Genomic DNA, 22433 nt, shown 5'->3' on the forward strand with positions numbered 1-22433 from the left:
GGACAGCCACACATGGGGAGAATGTCTTTGGCTCTCTCCTCTTTGTGGGCAATATAAGCAGTCTCTACCACATGGTTCTTCTGCTGGTGTTCTCTTTCTGAGAGTCCCTGTCTGTTGGACTCTGGGTGAGGGCGACGATGTTCTTCCTCATAGTCTTTTTACTCAGAATGAGAAGGTCTTGAGTCTCTGGAGAGTCTGGGTCTGCCTGTCTGTGTACTGTCTTTTTGTGTCTCGCCGCACTGGGCAGGGAGTCCATCTGGTTGATCCATCATCATGCTTGATACGATGTGGTTGGTCCAGGAGGTGCTCCTTCCTCACTGGTGATTGGTTCACAGTCCCCTGACTGTGATGGTGCAGTCTCAATGGTCTGAGCACCGTGTGATGCGAAAGGCCAATCTTTCCTTTAAGTGTTGTAAATTTTCAAGAATGTTTTCTAAAAATAGAACAATAATTTCCATTTTCCACCAAACGAGTTGCAAACACATACACATGACAAACAAATAATCAGTGTCAATAGTTCACCAATATAAATGAAAGTTGATAAAACTTCAAATAGACAATAGCACGGCTTCTCTCTCACAGTTTAGTCTGACAGAGATGCTCTGCATAGGTCTGGTCACACATGTTACACATTTAGCAGAAATATAACAAGAACAATTCATAAGTTGCATAAGTTTCAGGTCCTTTCTGGAAAACAATCAGGAATAGTTTTAAGGTATTTATGGCTGAGTGTGAGCAGAGGGAGTCTGTTTGGTAAGACTTAGTAAGACCCGGTGGTCTGACAGTGATCCATCTTGACAGTCTTGACAGTGCAATATTTGGTGGAGAGGGCTTTGCCACTTCCTGCTGTTACCTTAAGGGTCCACTAAGAGCGTGGTGTTATCAGTTTCAGAACAATAAATTCCTTAAGGGTAAAACTCCTTTCTCAGTCTTGGAATGTGAATTTATACTCCTGCCTTAGGTCCGCAACAATATATGAAGTCTTATTTGCAGACTATTCAGTTATAGGGTTAAATGGAGGCAGAAGATTCGCTGTGGCAACCCCTGAAGGGAGCAGCTGAAAGGAAAAGATTTGCAGCCTATCCAGTTGTTGGATTGGCATGAAATCACGCTTATAATAACCACAGCCACAGACACACAAATATCACAACTTAACATGCTCAAGTTAATCCAAAATGAGGGCAACAGTGGCGTTTGTCAAGGGTAATCATCATTTTTTCTTGACGTTCCATCATGTGCACATTGTATGCACATTTGTCCATCTATAATGTATTTTCAATCTGTTCTTGTGAACACACTGGCTCTTGGATCAGAATAAACCATATATACATATATTTGCTTTATTTAATTTGTTTACTGTTTTTTCAGCATCAAAGTAAATTCTGTAAATCAAGAAAAAATGATGAACACCCTTGGACCCACCCAAATATCGATAGCATCGATAGCAGCATTGGTATTGGTATTGATACTAGAGTGATGGGATCGATACATGACTAAGTTTTACATTCACTGTGTTGCTCCTGTTTCATCAAAGAGCAGACATGTCTGTGCAAACACCAAAGTTCTTTTCACATCTTGCACACTCCCCATGCTCCCCCTGTTCTCCAGTGTCTGGTGGTTGACTGCAGGGTGCGAGTGAAAACATGATAGTGTCATGATGGAAGAGAGGAAGAGAAGATGTGGAGTGTTGTCTGGCGTTACTTCAGTAAATGAACTGCAATGTGTGTAACAAGACTGTTCACTGCTGTGACAACACCACCCCACTTTATAAACGTATGAAATACCACAAAAAGAGAACTTTGAGCTGCAGGAGAAACAAAGAGATAGGAGGAGGGAAATCCCTGCAATACAGGCAGACTCAGACACCAGGCACAGAGGACACTGGCAGAGGGCCACGTTGAGAGAGGCAAAGATTAAGCACGTAGCTTACACATAGTGGTGAAAGTAATATTTTTGTCAGATCGGATGTTCTTCAGCAGCATATTGCTGCCATCAGAAGAAAAGCAATCCTGCCCGTATCTCATTTTAAGATGAAAAACTTTCTCATTTCAACGAGAAAATTCCTATTTATTACAATAACTTTAAATAACAAAACCTTTTTATTTGCCAAAAGACTTTAATTATAATCTGTCCTGGAGTTTCACATGCACATAAAAAAAAGATTATCATTCAGTGATCATGTAAACATACTCAGATAATAATGATGATAGCAATGATGCTTTCACCGAATAAATCATGACACTTACTTGGTTTTGGATCGATACCTGATTCTGCAGTATCGCACACCCCTCCTCAAAGATCTACTCCTACTCTGATGGCTCTGGGATTTGCCTTGATTGGTCAAGTTTATAGTTTGAGTGAGCCAAATACAGGCAGCATAGGAGTGGGTCATAGATGAAGTCGAGGACCCACCTTGATGAGAGGGTGACAGTTTGCATTTCTGATTGACTTTTAACACAGAAAGAGCATGATGAACATGAAATGACAATGCACTCCATTGGGTGCACTATTTCACTGCCACATTTGAAAAGAGCCCAGAAACCCCTGGCAGTATGACATGCGATTGATTCTGCTTCCATTTACAATTTTAACCAAAATAATTCAGTGAATTGTGTATTGAATTGCCACTTTGCACAATGAATTGCCAACTGCAAATTGCATTTTCATATTGTATGTTTATATTACATATTGAATTGCCAATTGTAAAATGAATTGCAAGTTGAATAAAGAGACAAATAAAAAAAAAACTTCCACAAGAAATGTATATAATATAGAGATATGTGATTTGTCTGTCTTACAAGGTGGTGATGGAAAAGAACTGGTACATTATACTTAAAGCCGGTACAGGTGGGGTTGTGGCACTGCAACTGGAAGTGTGGGCTGGTCAGATAGAAGGATGATTGTTTCCTTTTTCTGTGATACTCTGAGCTGTTTCTTCTGACCCAAATTATTAGCGCAATACATCATGCAATTTCCACTGGCTATTGTGAAAGCATTCTTTTCATTTTAAACAGTTCAACCCTGATCAACAACTAATCAGTTGTTTCTCTTTGTCTGACAGGAGGGATATTTGAATCCATCGAAAGTGGGCCATCAGGTGCTGAAGAACTAGCCTTTAAATTTGCTTTAAACACAATCAACAGGAACAGAACCCTACTGCCAAACACCACACTCACCTACGACATCCAAAGGATAAACATCTATGACAGCTTTGAAGCCTCCAGGAAAGGTATTTATGTATTTGTGATTGCAAATCTGCCCCCTGTGTTGGCATTCACTTGGCTGCAGTGTGTGTGTATGTGTCATATCTGTTTCCATTGTAAATATATTTCCTGCTCAAGCCTTGTGAGCTGCATGGCTTGGATTGTGACAATTATAATCAGGCAAGGGAGAAATGGCTGAGCACTTCAAACATAAACAGGGAGAATTGATTGGTTCCAGGTAATGACTTAGCGGCTGTAATTCAAAGACCTGTTTGGCCCCCAGAGACAGCCAATAAAGTGCTATAATCTATCAGTTTTCAGTGTGCATCAGGCTGACATTTCAAGTCTTTTATCAATTACGGGCCATTATATCCTGTCTCAGTGATTCTGCCAACACCCCTATATCAAATAAGCTAATTAGACTGCACAGTCGAGCTAATAAAAAGATGTGAGCTTGTTTCTTCTGAACATAGGTACATAAAAGTGACCTCAAACCTTTTCACATCTTAAAATGTACATATATATATTTGGAATAATGCTACTTTACTATGTACTGTATGTATGCGTTGAAGTAACTGATCTTATGGCACATAGATTGTGTTGCATATTTGTGAAAACTAATACATTTTAAGTTTTCAGGATGGGGCCTAAACTGACTGTGAGAGAGATAAAATGCTTTTATAACAAAAGATGCATGAAGTACAGACATAATCATGACGTGTACAATCCATGACAAAACATCACTCTCATTACTGTGCAGCCCTCTGGGCTATCACTATGGTCCTATCCCATCCTCATGCTAGTCCACTGAAGAGAAAATTGTCTACACCCACCCGGGGTGGACTGCTTTCTGTTCGAACTGAATGCCTCAATCATGTCCACGTTACTCACATATATCCTTTCCCTTTCTTCAGCTACTGGACTAAAGAGTGTTTATTCCTGGTTGAGGGCAAGCTGTTGTTTTTTAGTTATCTTCTGGGTTGTTTGGGAGCCATTGGGCCATTTGGCTATCACTTTGAACCATAGCAGTGGCCCATAAGGCTGCGCACCAAAGCAAAGAATGTATTGTAACCTGTGAATTTTGCGCAGTCCTCTGGGCTGTGGGCCCCACTGGTTCCCCAAACTATCTAAAGAAAGGGCTAGTTCTGTTTCTGGGACAGGATAGGACCAATAGCGAAAGCCACCAAGGCTGCAAGCAATTCATAGAATCCTGGATTACATCACCAAAACTTTCTGCCTATTAGCAGCCACTCTTATTTATTTCCTTCTCTACTTTTTGCATATCTCTTTGACTGGCTTATATAGGAAAAGAACAACTTTCTTGACAGTTGGCAACCAATCAACAGAACAAATGACAACCCGTGACCTGTATAATTTTCAGTATTTGGAGCAGCTTGACAGTGTTCATGTAATGAATGAACATAACACTGAGTGTGAAAGCATGGATCATGGATGTTTTTATTGTTTGAACAACAGTGCAGGTGCATGTCAAAGATATATGTTTTGAATACACAAAGGATCAATTCATAATTACTATTTCACTTGTCTCTACACATTGGTTATGACAAAATGAAAAAGTGCAGAATATCACCTCATTTAAAATTGAAATACTGATCAAATACAGTCATATCCTAGCTTATGCCATTTATACATCTGTCAAACTCAGATTTATGCCATGCATTAGGGCATATTAAGGTTCAGAATACATCAAGTGATGCAGATTTACGTCACAGATCAAGTTGACATACAGAAACTATAATGTGCATTTCCTGAGGAAAATGAATGTGATTGCTGAAAGCACGCTTATTGCTGCTTGCAATACATATGGATCACTTCAGAAGCTAGAGCATGTGCCACAATGTCAGGCACCAACTACATCAGAATTATAAAACAACTGCAATCTTCTACATGCCCACATGATGGCGCTGTAACAGTTCTAAAAAAAATTCTAATATTTCAAGACGTTGACGGGTTTCGAATTCCCGTCTACTATATCCCAAACGATCGCCTTACCAAATGAGCTATAATAGATAGGCTTTTCAACGAACTGGTTATACCATATGGGAACAAAGCACATGCTAACTAGCAAGGACGCTAAATGCTAACGCGACGCCAACTCGCAATTTCCTCAACAAATATTCACTCTACTCTACTTTTTGGATGGCAAAAACTACAACTCTTGTGGATTCTCTGTCTTGATGAGGTGAGACAAGAGACGTGGCAACTTCTGAGGTGAGTTTTGTGCTTGTAGAGTTAAAACTGAAGCCGTGAGAGCAGTTGAGATAATTTTTCGTCTCTAGCTGCTCGTATGCCAGAGATATATGCTCATGGAAATATCACACTAAAAATCACACTAACAAGAGGAATGAAAATAATGCATATACGCCACCACCATGTTTTGTTTGCGTACATACACTATTTCACCATTTAGCTGCGTTAACGTTTGTCATCAGCAGACGCTGGATAACCTGTTAATTCATGCATTCATTAGGTCCGGCCTATGTCAAAAATTGACGTACGTTACACCTTCTGGAACTAATTAATGATGCAAGCGGGGGTATGACTGTAAACTGATCAATACTATTATGTATGACCATTAATGCTGAATGAACCACTGCTCATTATAACCATATGCTACAGCTTAGTTCAAGGGAGATAATTAGTCTGATGTTTCCCTTCTCTAGCCTGCGACCAGCTTTCTTTGGGAGTGGCAGCCATTTTCGGCCCCTCTCACAGTTCCTCCGCAAATGCAGTCCAGTCCATTTGCAATGCCCTGGGCGTGCCACACATCCAGACCAAGTGGAAGCACCAGGTGTCAGACAACAGAGATGTCTTCTATGTCAGCCTTTATCCAGACTTCTCCTCTCTCAGCCGTGCCATTCTGGACCTGGTCCACTTCTTCAAGTGGAAGACGGTTACTGTGGTTTATGATGACAGCACTGGTAAGATCATAAACGCTTGTTGATTGTTAATTATAAGGTTTACATAATAATACATCACAAAAGAAATGGCACAAATTATAAATCCTTCCTAGAATGGTAATCACATTACTAGCAACTTAGTTTAAATGCTATAAATGGACACTGGGAAACTTCGATTGTGTTTAGTCTTGTACAGGCTCCACAGCATGGTAACATTTACTAATTAATAATAAACACAAGGGACTGCTGAGGTTGATAGGAATGTTAATACATTTGCAGATATTTGGTCACAAATGAAAGTAATGGATATATGTTTTAACCTGATGATCACACTACATGAACAATCAGGTCATCACTAAAGCTGGTCAGCAACTCTCAGCACAGAATGTCCCTAACCCTAACCGGATACATTCAGCAATTGTTTCTCCCATGATGGCACTAAAGGGAAAGCAAGTGCTGGTGCATTAACCTGAACTCTAAGTCAAACTCTAACCACCACTAAAGGTTTGGATATAGCCATGATGATGAACTAAAAGTCTGTTGCCACACAATTCTGACCCTGTTTTTCATTTTTTGTAGAAAAAAAGTGGAGCATTTGTCTTGCAAATCTACTGTTTTTTGGCTGTTTTACATTGAAAATAACTTACTTTATTATTGAATTCTTACACATCTGTCTTTTCACAGCTATAAATACATATACACACACACACACACACACACACACACACACATATATATATATATATATATATATATATATATATCTGATAAAAGACAGACATGTCTAAGAACCTTGTTATGTCTGATGTTCCATATTACCTCATAACAGATAGAGAATTCAATAAGCTGCAGAAGACATGTCTTTCTGGTTACTCAGGAATGCAGATCTTGTTCAGCCCTTTCTATTATTGCTGTCCAGATCACTGGGTGACAAATAAACCAGCAGGCACGGTACATGTACCATATGCCAGGGGTCGGAGTGTGTGCCAGCCTGAAGAAGGCTGCCAGGCATCCCAGAGATCTATCCAATAGACACAATGGGACCAGTTTGGCCTCCATTACAGTGTTTAGCATTCAGGTCAGATAAAGACTGGTTTTAGGAGTCACAGGCTAATTGCATGTGCTAGATTAAAACCAAACAGTTGAGCAAATTATTAAGAATATCTTTAAATAGTAATCCAAAAGGTTATTGTTTTATTAAGACAGTTATATTTGTTTAGTATCATCCAGGGCAGGAAGCTAAGCACAGAGTCAAAGGAAGGTCTTCAGTCTTTCCTAGGGCTAATACATATACTGTAGGCATATCAACAGTTATGAAACACATGTGCTTTATGTTAATTTCGGTTACAGGAGTAGCCATTCAGTGTATTTATATTCTGCAGTTAGCTCCCTGTATACTATTCTTTGCTTCAAGTCTGCCTATTCCAATAAAAGATTAAAGTTGCATACCCCCACACAATATCTGTGCATTACACACTATTTGGAAACATTTGATCATGTTTGAAGTGTAACTGTGTTAGATGACGCTATCAAACATCTGTTTGTTACCTCCAGTTGTTGATGCGTGTCTAATTTAAAGCATAATTCTACATCATTATCAAAAAACTACTGTCATTACCAAAGGTAGGCACAAGTGTCACAAAATGTCAAGCTGGAAATTTTAAGTATTTCAGTTTTTTGCATCCCTTGCATCTTTTAATTCATTTAACATAAATTCTGGCCAAGAATTTCACTCCATCCCAGGTCATTCTGTAAATGCAAACGAATAAGCTGCTAATTCTGTAGGTTAGCCAAACTGTATTTATAGTTTTCAGTGTATGTATGTCAACTTGTGATATAACCTAGTACTGGCAAGTCCATAGTCTAGCAGTAGTATGTTTTGCTATTTTTTACTACTGGAAAAATAACTTAGGTATTGCTATGATATAATTCCTCTTCAAATTCAAACTGTATAGCCTATTAGTTAATGTGTCACAGTGTTATTAACCACTTAGCCAGCCAGTCTGGGTAAGTTGTATGCGTGTTTCAGTGTTTTTCACCTGTCGATTTGTGCTGCCTTATGGATTTCCATTTCCAGTTGTGGATTTCCCATAATAATTCTCACAGTATTACAACATTTTAATTTACTTGTGCCTAAGTAAAATTTCATCAAAGTGACAGTACTTTTACTTGAGTAGAATATTTTTGTACTCTTTTCACCTCTGCATTTCCATAAACCGCTCTGCCCAGTTCCCACCTCAGTCTCTCTCCAACTGCATCACTGACCTCTAAACCTGGCTTTCATCTAAATTCCACACTAACAAAACAGCTCATGGTTGTAGCCACCAGACCACTGCTTCAGAAGATTGGAGATCTGGTGCTTAACATCAATGGCAATACCATCTGCCTATAACCATCGGTCTGCAACCTGGGTGTCATCCTGGACTCCACCCTTTCCTTCGAACACCACATAAAATCAGTGCCCAAATCCGCTTTCTTCCATCTACACAATCTCTCATCTCTGTCACTTGCTCCCGGACTCGCGGGAACACTAATACATTAATTCGTATTTTAGCACATGCAAATAGGCTCCAACACATTCAAAACTCTGTGGAACACAGACACGCCTGCGCACAAATGTACATACATGCCCACATAAGTACACAAATGCGCACACATTTGCTCTTAATTCAGTCCCTGCTCTTGCAGCTTCTGATTGGCTAAATACATCAGATCCAGGTAATCAGCCGTGGGTAGGGCAGGGATAGTTGGAAAACAAGCAAGGCAGTGGTCCTTGAGGACTGGAGTTTCAGACCTCTGAGTTAGGCGCTGCGTATGCTGCTTCTTCAAAAGACAAAATACAAAATACACTGAGCAATCTGAGGAAGTTAAAATTTTAATTAAATGAAATGCAAAGACTGTATACTCTTTGAACATGGCAACAAATCTGGTAGATTCTTAGCTAATTAAATAAAATTAAATAAAGAAAGAACAACTATTTCCGCTATTAAGAATTACACATTAAGAATTACACATTAAGAATTACATTAAAATTGTATTTGTCACAGATTAATCCATTTTAGGCAGACATTGTTTGATTCCTGAACAGTGCAGATTTGCCAAGACTAAATGATGAACAGATCATGGCTCTGGATTCACCTTTCACAGTGGTAGAACTCCAACAAGCCCTCCAACTAATGGCAAACAAAAAAGCTCCAGGGCCAGATGGTTTCCCATCTGAATTTTATAAGGAACTATGGACAATAATAATGGATGTAGATGCAGAATTAGGTGGAATTTAACGAAGCAGTGAGGGAGAGGACTGGGAGGAATTGATTGTCTTTCTTTTAAGTCTCATGTTAGTGCTAGCCTGATTTTACAGAACTTGCATATTGCTTTAACATTGGCTGCCTGCAAGCATGACAGTGTGGCAGTCCTCAGAAAGGACGGAAAACTAAATTAAAAAGATTTAGGAAGGTGGAAAAATATGATTTTGTAACAGTTACACTGTAACTCTAATTCTTTTACAGAATTGTAATTTGCATAGCGGTCTTTCACTGAGGGTCATGTAGGTTGCTTTAGGGAGAAATTGATTGTTGCTGATCCTGCCACCTCTGTTAATTAAGCTGTAAAGTGGACATCACTGGTTCACTATGGGGTTAATAGTGGCTTGATTTTCTGTCTTGGTGAAAAGGAAATGAGGGTCTGGCTTGACTTGCAAACAGCTTCAACTTCCTATTGCTGCCGTTTTCACAGGTGAACCGAATGTGAGGGCAGATAACATTGATGCGGAACACTGACTGCAAATCCCTTAGACCCCTGACCCACTGTTTTAAACCCTGTCTGATTTTCAGAAATGGGACATAACGGCTAGGAAGCAACCTCTCTCTTTATGCTGTTTCTTCACCAAGTACAGAGCAAATAAGCAAATCAACAACCATAATGTGATTCCCCTAATGGCTAAACTTTATAATGGCAAAAATGAAGTGGCAGTACTACGTGTCAATCATACAACTACCTGATACACAGTTGCCACTACTGCTACTGCTGCTACAAAGTTTGATTAAGGAAGAACACACTACAAGAAAAAGAAATAAATAAAACACTAGCCTGGAAACAAGGACTCCATCTGCCTAATTCCCAAGGGCAACTCATTCCAAAGCTTATCCCATTGCCTGTACAGCAATGGGATAAGCTAAGGATATTAAAATCAGTTTTAAGACAGCCACTGAGCCAGTGTAAAATTGCTAAGATGGGGGTGGCATGGTCATTTCCTAGTTCTAGACAAGAGTCTAGCAGCAGAATGCTGGACAAGTGGAAGCCGTTTTTTAGTACCAAGACAGGTAAAACAACAACTGAGAAATAATAAGAGAATAAATGATAGTTTCAGCGTCTCCGTAATTTTAAATGGATCTGATTTTGGAAATATTGCTAAAAAATAGACCAGACAAGCTTTGTGATGTGATTCTCAAAAATTTAAACCATGAAAATGAGACCCAAGTTTCTACCCGTGGGCTTAATAAAATGCAATAAAGTCTGGTGATATTTGTTCAGTAAGACTATGATTGTTGTGAAGAATGAGAATTTAATTAATCCATCCATCCATTATCTATACCTGCTTATTTCTATTTAGGGTCACAGGGATCTGCTGTCCTATCCCAGCTCTCTTTGGGTGAAAGGCAGGGGTACATCCTGGACAGGTCGGCAGTCCATTGCAGGGAATGCAAATTTGTTTACTTAAAATCTTGTCTTGAGATTAGTGTTAGTGAGGAGCACAAGTGTGTTTGGTATTTCTTGTGCCCACATTTTAAGTGATTGTTGTAGTGAAAAGAACAGGCAGTCAACAAAACTTTCAGAATCAGTCCCTGGCAGCCAGTATCCACAATATATTTCATATTACTGGCTAGTGATATTTTGCTCTTGATCAAAAGGTTTTGATCTCTTTCACTTTATTGCTAGCAGTACAAAAACATCAGGTTTAATATCAGCGTCATCATCTGTTTTTAGCCTGGTTTCTATGGGATCAGAAGCCATCCCTGCAGCTGTGTACAAAGGAAAATAGATGCTGCACTGTCATCCAATGTGACACCCAATTTTCTCTTTTGAAGACTTTATGAAATTCTGACCAAATACAGTATTTTAAATCTACCAGAAATAATGTGTCCTGCTGATTTCCAAGTACAGTGGGGCTGTGGTGCTTGATGAAAGGTCAGCTTCACCGCATGCTGACTAAAAGTAATATGGATGACTGCATGGTGTAATTCCAAGTGGTCATTTGAGAGAGACAGAAAAATGATTGAGAGCCAAGTATGACAACTTAAGCTATACAGTAGTATCACTGGTAGTAACATTGGTAGATAAAGCTCATTATTATAAGTTGTAGTAGTATTTTTAGTAATTGCAATAGTTGAGTAGCCCTAGTTACACAATTATCATAGTGGCTGTAGTACATAAGAAAATGAGTAGAGTAGTAGCTGTACATGTACATTGGAGCACTGATTATCACTAGAACACAGAGTTTATTATCAGGGTACTACTCATCTTGTAAAAATAGTTCATTAATGTCTTTTTTTTGCTGTTGAGAAATTTTGTTAAGCCTGGCTAAGGTCCAACTTTCAGTTCTGGCTTGGAGGCTATAAATGTTTTAACATAAAACTTGCAAAGATTTCAAATTTTTGGCACTTAACCCCAAGCTAGGGACCGAAGGTCAGGATATCTCAATGTTTGCTGCTTTGATACTGGCTGCTCTTTTTAGATCTGTCTCTCATAACTCCCTAAACCTTATGTAGATACGGTGATAAATCAGTGACACATTCACTGGAATGAAAAGCAACATTTCCTGTTCAGATGGTTCACATTAAAAAGAACAAAACTTAAAAAGTACAAAACTCCTACCTTCCCTAGTATGGTTATGAAGATATTTACTAGGGTTTTGTGGTGCATTTTTTGTGGTTAAACAGCAAAATTGCATTGATGGGGTTTGGCAGCAGCAGGTCACATATAATAACAGATATAACCTTGTTCCATTATCAGAGCTGCTAGGGTGGAAAGGGTTAACACCACTCAAAATAACAGCAATGTAGCCCAAATAATAAATCAGATGGTGCAAGTGTACATTATGCTCAGTAGGCATTTATCAGACTGTGTGTGTGAGTGTGGAAGCGGTCATAGTAGCAGCAAATTTATGGTTTTAGGAGAAATAATGGTGGGGACTACAACCTGACTCAGAAAAACAACCATACCTGTTCAACATTTAAAGGGGATGCAAATAAATAAATAAATAATGGCCATTTAGCAGGGCTTGAGGGTTGTATTTTGCCGTTTTAATGGGGAGCACGTGCATATGCACCCTATATTTCAAGCAGACAGACCACTCAAAACGACTAGCTGTAAAGTTTGGTCTAGTTGAGTGGAATAATTGGGGGATGTGAACTTCCGGTGTTCAAGCAGATGATAAATGCACAACGAGAACAGTCAGTGATAGACTGCTGTGGACATAGCCATTGATCATCACTACACTCAACTCCTCCTAGATTTGGTCAGATTTTGGCATACTGATGTCAGGAAATTTTTTAAAATTTTGTTTAAAAAGTAGATTATGTGATCATTAACCTCATTGTTATTCTAGTTCAAATCCTCACATGAAGAAATGAGAGCTTGTTATAGCTTATCTTAACTGATATTCTAAATGTCATGGGAAAAACATATCTGTTTCATTTTCAGCCAAAGGAAACAAATTTCTTTTTTAGAACCATTTTTTACATATACTTGACTCATGTAGGCTTTTCTGTATTATCATTCATGATCTATGCAAGGAATGCTGCAGTGGAGAAAATAAGTAATCTGGAAGCTAAAATTCAAGCTCTTGCCATCATTCATTTTGACAGCCGATTTTGTCTCTTTGGTGAGGATTTAGGTTTCTGCATCCACTTTCTCTCAGAAAGGGTTTGCAAGATATTCTGAGAATCAAACCAGCAACATTTGTCAGGGGTTTGGAGAATGGCTGTGGTGACTAAGCTTTAAAAGAGGCCTTCATTTAATTGAGTTTTTCATGTACCGTTGTTATTTGATTGCAGGTTTTGACAGAAATGTTCAATATGAGTGTAATGGCACTAAATATGTTTACCTAATAACTTGGGTAAATGTTTTTTTTTATAACTTAGGTTCCTATATACTTGAATGAAGATCAAGTCAGTGCAAGTGTGTAACAATAATTTCTGTACTGCCATGCTATTCATGCACCCCAAGATTGTGGTGAGATTCATTTTGAAAATCACGTGTGATGTAGACATACTGTAAGTAAATACTCTCAAAAGGTAGCTGTCAGGGCTTGTATCAATGCATGCTGTTTATGCAGTGATGAGTGATGACGACAAAAACTATACATAAAATATATTGACATTTTCATTAACTAATAAAAACGAGACGAAAATGTGAGTGAGGGACGTTTTTGGAAAAGATTCAAAGATCTTCTAAGACGTGTAAGACGCAGACGCGCATTTGAAAAGTAACTAATCCACCTGGCAACGTGGGATGTGTGAGTACACGACTTTACTTTACTTCACTTTAATATGAATGCAACAGGTAAGCACAGACATGGTGTTTTGTTTTTTATTGACAGCAACCCGACATTACCGAAAGAAACAGTAAAGCTGAACTGACTCGCATTACTGAATCAGTGGAAACAGGATTTCTATTAAATGGGAAATCTGTAGCGCAACACAGGAATTAGTGCTGTGGATGCATATAGTATATTATTCAGAATTGATTTTGGGTTACTATTATATTTTTATTCAAATGCAAAGGAACTGTTGAATTTTCAGTAGCTTAACAACTTTAATAAAATAAAAATTGCACAGTAGAACTGGGTGGATCTAGTTTATAACTGAAGTATGGTTACATTATCCTGAATATTCTAACACATGGGGTTTTGCATTAATGGCAAAAAGCATTAATAGTAAATGAACAAGGAAAGCCTTGATAAAATATAAATAAATTCCGTAAAAATGGTACAATAGTAGTATAGTATATTCTTACTGTAGTCTAATAGTTCTAAAACAATTATTATAATCTTGTTTAAATAGATATCCAGTTCTCTACAACATTTGAAGCCATTTGAGTATGTTTGTTCTATATGTACACATGAGAGCCCTCTCAGAGTGAGTGAGTCTCAGGACCCCCTCAGTAATCTATTTCAATTTGGTATTTGTGTCTTCACATCAGAGATCCCAGTCCCATCATACGCTTCACTACCACTCAACAGCCTGTTTAGTGAAGGGCTCCCCAACTCTTCACAATTCACCATGCTAATCCTGCTTTTACAGTACTGGAATGCTAATGGCAGCTGTGATGTTTTCGATGTGCTGAGCCCAGTGAGAAGAAACAGATTATGGTATTGTCATATTAACCGATTTTTTTTTTTTTTTTTTTTTTTTTTTGCTGGTTTAGCTCATTAGAAATGGGCTTGGTCACTGTTGTACTAGTATGAAGCCAAAGAGCATTAAGTGATTTAGAACTAAAAATTGACTACAATTAGTGACCAATGAATTGCAGGAACAGTAACTGTTCTCTGGCACAAACATGAATAAGTCACATTATGCCAGATGGGATGAAGCCATCTAATTACAAGCTGACAGAAACACTGGGAGGTGTGTCTTTCCTCCTTCTATTCCATTTCTTAAACGAAGTAACATTTATATTTTAGCAAACGTTTATTGATTTTTATTTTTATTGAGCACCAAATTAGAACATGGTGGTCTTTAGAACATTTCACTGTGGGGCCACCTGCTGTAAGATTTGAAATATTGTAAAAGCAAATCTCCGGAGTTAGTAACCCTACCCTTGGCTGGAGAACTCTCATAGTTTGGGTTAAAATAAGTATGTTGTCACGTTTACAGCATGTTTTGGGTACCTCCCCCTACATGGAGTTTATCACTATTTAACATCATCTGTCTTTTTGCTTTGTTCCATTAATAATCAAGACATAAAACTATGTGTTGTAATAACCTGCCTGCACAACGACACTTTTTAATCATAGGGCACCTTTTAAAAGTCTTCTACCAATGCCTCCTTTTCTATGCCTTGTATTATATTCCAAGCAATGTTTGTCTGATTTAACCTTGGTGTTAAATCAGTCCAGACTGGCTGTTTAAAAGGAGCTTGCATACAGAAAGACTGTTGCATCTTGCTTTCAATCTACATATCAGTGGCTGAGTTCTTTATAGGTAGGATCGGTAATCTGTCGCTGCATGTCATTACCATCAAGTTTCATTTTGTATCTCTCACCCTGCAGAAGAGTGTTCACTGTTGTTAGATGTGTTAAACCAAAAAGTTAGAATGCTAAGTGGCAAGGATTGGCTTGATGAACAAAGTAAAAATTGCTTTAAGTAAAGACTTGATGCACCTTCATTTTTTGGTTTGCAAATACATGGATATAAAATTTAAGGCTAATCAGTATTTTCTATTTGATATTTTCTATTTGTGGGGCAAACACAGAGATTCATGTGTTTAGTTGTTGGTTTACTTAATGATAAATGTGTGAGAATGTATGTAGGCTATATGAATACGAGAAAAAGGTTCACTGGGACTGACAAGCCATTTTTTTGTTCTGCAGCAATGTTCATACTCATTTGATTTGTGTTAGGGCTACATTTAGTAACTAAAGATATTTGCTCCCATTCACAAATGAATTACTTTGTACTCTTTTCTGTCAGAAGAACAACTTTTCTTGCCAAGTGTACCATGGGGCATGATGTGAGGTATCGAGTTAACTGCAGGAAACCTTCATCGGTGGTTCTTAGCACAAATGATTTAGTGCATATAATATCAAAGACCTGTTTTTTTTTTTTTTGAGTGACTGGCCCACATTTCCACCCAGAGGTTTATTTATAGTGAGGAAATGGCAGCATCTATGTTCTACCTCCACATTCCTGAAGAACTATTAAAACCTTTGACTGCAGGCCCACTTTAATCTTTCTCCAACGTGTTCCACGCATTTAATTCAACATAAATAAGCCAGCCGATGTGACTAGGGGCACATTAACCTTGACCCTGGAAGTATGCAGCTCAGTGACTCATCAGCCATTACTCCCATCATGCAGTGCTGTGGATCGGCCATCTAGGGGAATCACTTTATGCGGCCGATAATAATTGAGCAGCCTGGTAAAAAGAACACTTCTTCATTGTCGTCGGCGACCCACTTGAGGGGGAGTTAGGAGGAGAAGCTTGAGGGGCCTTTATATTTATCACAGGCAGGCCGAACTCTTTTATGCTCGGGAGACTCCCAGACGGCCCCCTAATAAACGTTTAGAGGGGATGAAATATTCATGCAGTTAAATATGTATCCTAGAGCAGTCGTCACGCATTAAACACCATAAGTACTGATTGGTGCTGGCACCCCTCTTTTCTCCCGTTCTAGGATTATTTTTCCCCAGTAGATTTTGTCTGTAAATTTTGGAAAGGTATAAAGAAAAATTCAGCCAAGCAAAATGGAAGGAAAGATGTCTTAAGAGTGAGAGGACGTACTAGAGAGATGCTCTGACATGTGTTTATGATAAGCAAGTGCAGCAGTCAGATGTGTCAGGACACTTTTATCAATGTTAACTGACTAACCATAAAACAGAGATTGCTGCTCCAGCATGGAAGCTGATTTTCTCCTCAGAAAGCTCATGCAATGTCAAGCATTTATATGAGATTGGACTCAAGTCAAATATAACACACAAACACACTCCCATGCACTTGTATACATGTAAATTAAATGTAATTTATTAAATGTATCATTTCTTTTTTTCAATTTTTACATGTATTGGCCTTGGCTGGACCCTATCTTTCAAGTTCTTATAGTTCAAGAGTTATTGATCTTGATGTCTTTTTTTGTTTTGTTTTGTTTTTTTTTTAAATTACAACTTGAGTCCAGTCTGGTTTAACTTAATGGCTATTGTTAATTATTATCTCTCTGTGCAAGTTTGTTAGTTTGCTTCAACAACCACTATAAAGTATAAACACAATAATACATAAACACACTTAATTATTAACTGTCTCAACTTTTTCTTTCTTTTTTTTCCCAAATAGATATTCTTCTTACTTCATCTTATGAGCTGGTTTGTTTATATTTTTTTCCAAATATACTTTCACATAAACAACCTAACAATCCGTATGTCTTGGACACATGGGTGAAGAGAGGGGCAGAGCTGTCAACTGATCACCACCTGGTGGTGAGTTGGATCCACTGGCGGAGGAGGAAGCGGGACAGACTTGGCAGGCCCAAACGTACTGTGAGGGTCTGTTGGGAATGTTTGGCCAAATCCTCCGTCAGAGAGGTCTTTAACTCCCACCTCCGAAAGAGCTTCAACCAGATCCCGAGGGAAGCTGGGGACATTGAGTCCGAATGGACTATGTTCTCCATCTCCATTGTCAATGTAGCGGCTAGGAGCTGTGGCCGTAAGGTCTCGGGTGCCTGTCGTGGTGGAAATCCCCGAACCGGTGGATACCAGAGGTAAGGGATGTCGTCAAGCTGAAGAAGGAATCCTACCGAGCCTGGTTGGCTTGTGGGACTCCTGAGGCAGCTGACCGAGGAAAAAACTCGGTTATTGGAGGAGTTCAGTGAGGCCATGGAGAAGGACTACCGGTCGGCCCCGAAGAGATTCTGGCAAACTATCTGGCGCCTCAGGAGGGGGAAGCAGTGCTCTGCAAACACTGTTTACAGTGGAGGTGGGGAGCTGCTGGCCTTGACTGGGGATATTGTTGGACGGTGGAGGGAATACTTCGAGGATCTCCTTAACCTTGCTAACACGTCTTCTATAAAGGAAGCAGGGGCTGGGGATTTGGAAGCTGATCCATCCGTGGAACACTGGACCAGCTCTATACCCTCTTGAGGGTGCTCAGGGGTTCATGGGAGTTTGCCGAACCAGTTCACATGTGCTTTGTGGACTTGGAGAAGGCAAGTGACATCCTGTGGCAGGTGCTCCAGGAGTATGGGGCCCGGGGCCCTTTGCTAAGTGCTCTCTGTACAAACGGAGCAGGAGCTTGGTTCGCATTGGTCAGACCTGTAAGTCAGTCAGTCAGTAAGTAAGTCAGACCTGTTCCCAGTGCATGTTGGACTCTGGCAGGGCTGCCCTTTGTCACTGGTTCTGTTCATTATTTTTATGGACAGAATTTTTAGGCGCAGCCAGGGGCCGGAGGGAGTCCAGTTCGGGGACCACAGGATCTCATCTCTGCTTTTTGCAGATGATGTTGTCCTATTGGCTCCATTGAGCCAGGACCTCCAGTGTGCATTGAAGCGGTTTGCAACCAAGTGTGAAGCGGCTGGGATGAGAATCAGCACCTCCAAGTCCGAGGCCATGGTTCTCAACCGGAAAAAGATGGCTTGCCAACTCCAGGCCAAGGGCGAGATGCTGCCTCAGATGGAGGAGTTTAAGTATCTTGGGATCTTGTTCATGAGTGCGGGAAGGACGGAACATGAGATTGACAGACGGATCGGGGCATCGGCAGCAGTAATGCGGTCGGTGTACCGGTCCGTTGTGGTGAAGAAGGATTTACTGGTCAATCTACATTCCTACTCTCACCTATGGTTATGAGCTTTGGGTCATGACCGAAAGAACAAGGTCTCGGATACAAGCGGCTGAAATGAGCTTCCTTTGCAGGGTGGACGGGCGCTCCCTTAGAGATAGGGTGAGGAGCTCGGTCACCTGGGAGGAGCTCAGAGTAGAGCCGCTGCTTCTCCACATTGAGAGGAGCCTGCTGAGGTGGCTCGGGCATCTGTTCCGGATGCCTCCTGTGCGACTCCCTGGGGAGGTGTTCTGGGCATGTCCCACCAAGAGAAGGCCCCGGGGAAGCCGGGAAGTACGTCTCTCGGGTGGCCTCAGAATGCCTTGGTATCCCCCCGGAAGAGCTGGAGGAAGTGTCCAGGGAAAAGGAAGTCTGGGTATCCCTGCTTGGGCTACTGCCCCCACGATCTGGCCCCGGATAAGCGGAAGAAGACCTGCATTAGGTTGTTTATCCATTCATTCATCCATCTTCTTCTATGTAACATGCAAAAACAGCATCTGTCCCCATAGACAAAATTAACTTGAGTGACAGAGACCTATCATATTAATTGTTATTAGTCCTTTTGTAATATCATGATTATGTTAAAATGATATATAATTTTTTATTATGATTTACTAATATCTCAATGTTATGTGAATATGGAGTTTGATTGCAGTGCCATATAATGTCTAAGGTAAAAATTGAAGCAAACTACAGTCATAGTGCTCCATGTTTCATCTCCACTTTAACCCTCTGGGGTCTGAGGGGGTTTTTGGGGCCTTGACAAATTTTGACATGTCCTGACATTTGTGTTGTGTTGTAGGCTAAAGTGTTTACTTCAGAGTGCTGTGAATGTCATCTAGTTCACACATTCACAGTAAACAATACACTGATTTAAATTTTCTAAGACACTTTTTGTCCAGAAAGGCCATATGCAAGAGGGTGTGTCTGAGGATGAATAGTCATGTGATTTACCTGAGAACACAAAAGACGCACTGAACGACCAGACAAAGGCGCGCATAATGAGCCTTTCAGTCAATGTAGATGGGACGGATTAGTGCAGCACAATACAACACAATGAGGAGCCAAACGATCCTCATTTGAGTTAAAATCAGTGTTTTTACTCTGAGGACAAGCTAAACTATTTGTCTCTGTGTGGAATGTAAGGAGCGGCGCTTCACGTGCGTAATGCGCCATCATCCAAACGCGCAGAAAAAGTGAGTAAATTCTATGATGAAGTTTGATATTTTGTGTCATTTCTCAGGGGCGTGCACATATTTACCTGGTTCACCTGAGATTATTTACATGTGAACAGTGGACAGTGTACAAGGCGGGACCGCATTACCTGTAATGAGGTGAGACAGGAAAAAACGGACTTCTCCTTACGTTCATACGGATTAAATAAAAAGTGATGATTTGTTTTTGACTTGAATTGTTTCACTCAAAAGAAAACATTTCAAGCTTTCTAGCCATATAATTCTTATTTTTATGAGGCAAGTATTCGCTGAGATTCTGGTTGTTTTATTTACGCGTCTGTGAAGAGAAATGGCAGAGACAGAAAAGTCCGAGAGCGCACCCTGTCGGCTTTCTTTATTTAAAAAAAGCACAATGTTTTGTTGTTATTATGATGGTATACCACTAAAAGTAGACCCTTTACAGATTTGAATGATATGCTTCTTTTATCTGTACGATCAGAATTGACGGAGTAATTTAAGTTTGTTTCGGCCTTATCAGAAAAAGATGCGTCAAAACGCGCCGGCGCGTGCGTCGACCCCAGAGGGTTAAAGCAGCCACTTTTCTTATTCTGGTAGAATTTATCATAATGGCACATTTACAGTATATTTAGTGAATTGAAGCAGTCTAATATTGGACATGTATGTTTGTCCATAAATGGATTTATGATTTATTTTTGTTTTTTAATAAAACAGCCAGGTTCAGGTAACAGAGTAAGGGCAAAATGACATTACGTGACAATCCAGTATTTAATTAGAATGATGATATAAACAGATGTTGTGTGCCTTCAGAGACAGAGATCAGAGAGAGAGAGAGAGAGAGAGATAGAGAGAGTGAGAAGCAGGTAGGAAGTGAAAAAATAGTCAAGACCACATAGTGATAATGTTGAGGTCAACTTCTATTTTTTCTCCCTGTCTCATATCCGCAAATTTCCCTTATAGGTGTTCATTTGTGCTTAGTCGTTACTGAACACGACCACATAAAGTTTTACATTCAATATACCATATCAGTCACAACTCTTGTCTTTACACATATGTAGACATAGTTGTATGCAGCTAGTGCTCCCATCGCTGTAGCTACTGGAAGCTCTGTAACACAACTTCAAACTTCTATAGCCTGGTTTGTTGACATTATAGACAGTAGTGTTTCTGTAGCCAGCTGAGATGTTGTGAACCACAGCTGAGGAGTCACTTTGTCATGAGATGGTTAAATGGAACACTGCCAGTGTCTCACAGGTCAATACTCTGGAGATATCATAATCAGTGTGTTTGATTTAATGAAAACCAGTGACCTACTGCTGAAGCTCCAACAGTCTGCAGGCTGGTTTCCCACAGTGCAGTGCACTCAACTAGAAGCAGGAAGTAAACAAATAATGCCACAGGCCAAATAGCTGGAGATGGTGGACCATGGACAGAGACGCAGGAGGCCGCTGTGCTGGTTTAGACTCATGTGTCTGTTTGTAGATGTAAGAATCAGTACTGGCTTTGTGTTTAAAATAGCCTCTGGTCCCATCAGTGTGAATTCATTATTTGTTATAAAAATTAGTTACTTTGACAAAAATTTCAGTACTTGGATATTGATACGGTATTTTCCGGGCTATAAGTCACATCAGGGTATAAGATGCTTTTAGCAAAAACAGCCTTGTTCAGCAGAAAAAAAACATTTCTAAGTCTCTTGGGTGTATAAGTCACATTTCTAATTATATTAAATAGAACATAGGCTAGGCATAACAACAAGCAGAAGTGCATTATGAAATTTATTCTGTGTCAAATAACATTGAACAACTGCGCCAACATCAGGGTGGGCAGAGATGAAACAGCACCTCGTCCTGCTCTCTCGGGTTGCCTGAATGTCAACACTCTAAACTGTGTTTAGTCGCTGGGCTGTATAAGATGCAGGACAATCCAGAGGAGTAAAAAAAGTGTGACTTATAGTCCAGAAAACACAGTAGATGCCATGACAGCACAACAAACTCAAAAATATTATCATTACAAAATGTTCATAAACTCAATTCATTAATTGTGAGAGAAGGCATTATTATTAAAGACATTTTTATTTAAGACGTTTTTGTTATTTTAATCATTTATTTAATATGAGATTGTTGATTTCAACTAAATTTCTTTCAGAAACGTGTGCCAGTTGTCTACATGGATCTTTTTCATCAACACAGAATTTGCATTTGCTTGCCTCTCCAACCTATCATATCAAGCTTGGTCACCATCCATCACAAAATCACTGAAATAAAAATTTGCCGCTATATCCCAACTCATGACAACTCACTTGCTGGGTGTCATAGTAACAGTAAATTTCCAGCTCAGGAGTTTTAAATTCAACCAAAGCATATATAAATTCTTATATGGCAAGCAGAGCTTAGTTTATTTGCCATAGTGAGAAAAGTAAAGGTAAATGATGAAATGATGGGAGGATGATTTGTGTAATGTTTAAAAATGTATGTATAGTGGTTTGGAACCCAGTGGTGGCTTAAGTCAAAGGTTTGGGCTTTAGTGTTATATTGTGTTTAATATATGAGAAGAAGAGAGGAATGTGTCTAGCCCTCCAACTTCAAATGTTA

The 22433-nt window shown here is 39.5% G+C and overlaps 1 protein-coding gene across 2 annotated transcripts in view; it reads left to right on the forward strand.

Moving 5' to 3' along the window:
• grik2 (glutamate receptor, ionotropic, kainate 2) overlaps positions 1-22433 on the forward strand; it is a 278051-nt gene that overhangs the window by 77464 nt on the left and 178154 nt on the right. The window contains exons 2-4 of one of the 2 annotated variants that reach the window (XM_026293760.1): positions 3062-3229; positions 5888-6145; positions 8888-8893. In XM_026293760.1, coding sequence (XP_026149545.1) covers positions 3062-3229; positions 5888-6145; positions 8888-8893 — 432 coding nt within the window. The remainder of the gene's footprint in view (positions 1-3061; positions 3230-5887; positions 6146-8887; positions 8894-22433) is intronic. The other variant, XM_026293759.1, reaches the window with a different exon arrangement.

This window comes from Mastacembelus armatus, chromosome 16, assembly GCF_900324485.2.
Source record: "Mastacembelus armatus chromosome 16, fMasArm1.2, whole genome shotgun sequence".
Lineage (NCBI taxonomy): Eukaryota > Metazoa > Chordata > Actinopteri > Synbranchiformes > Mastacembelidae > Mastacembelus > Mastacembelus armatus.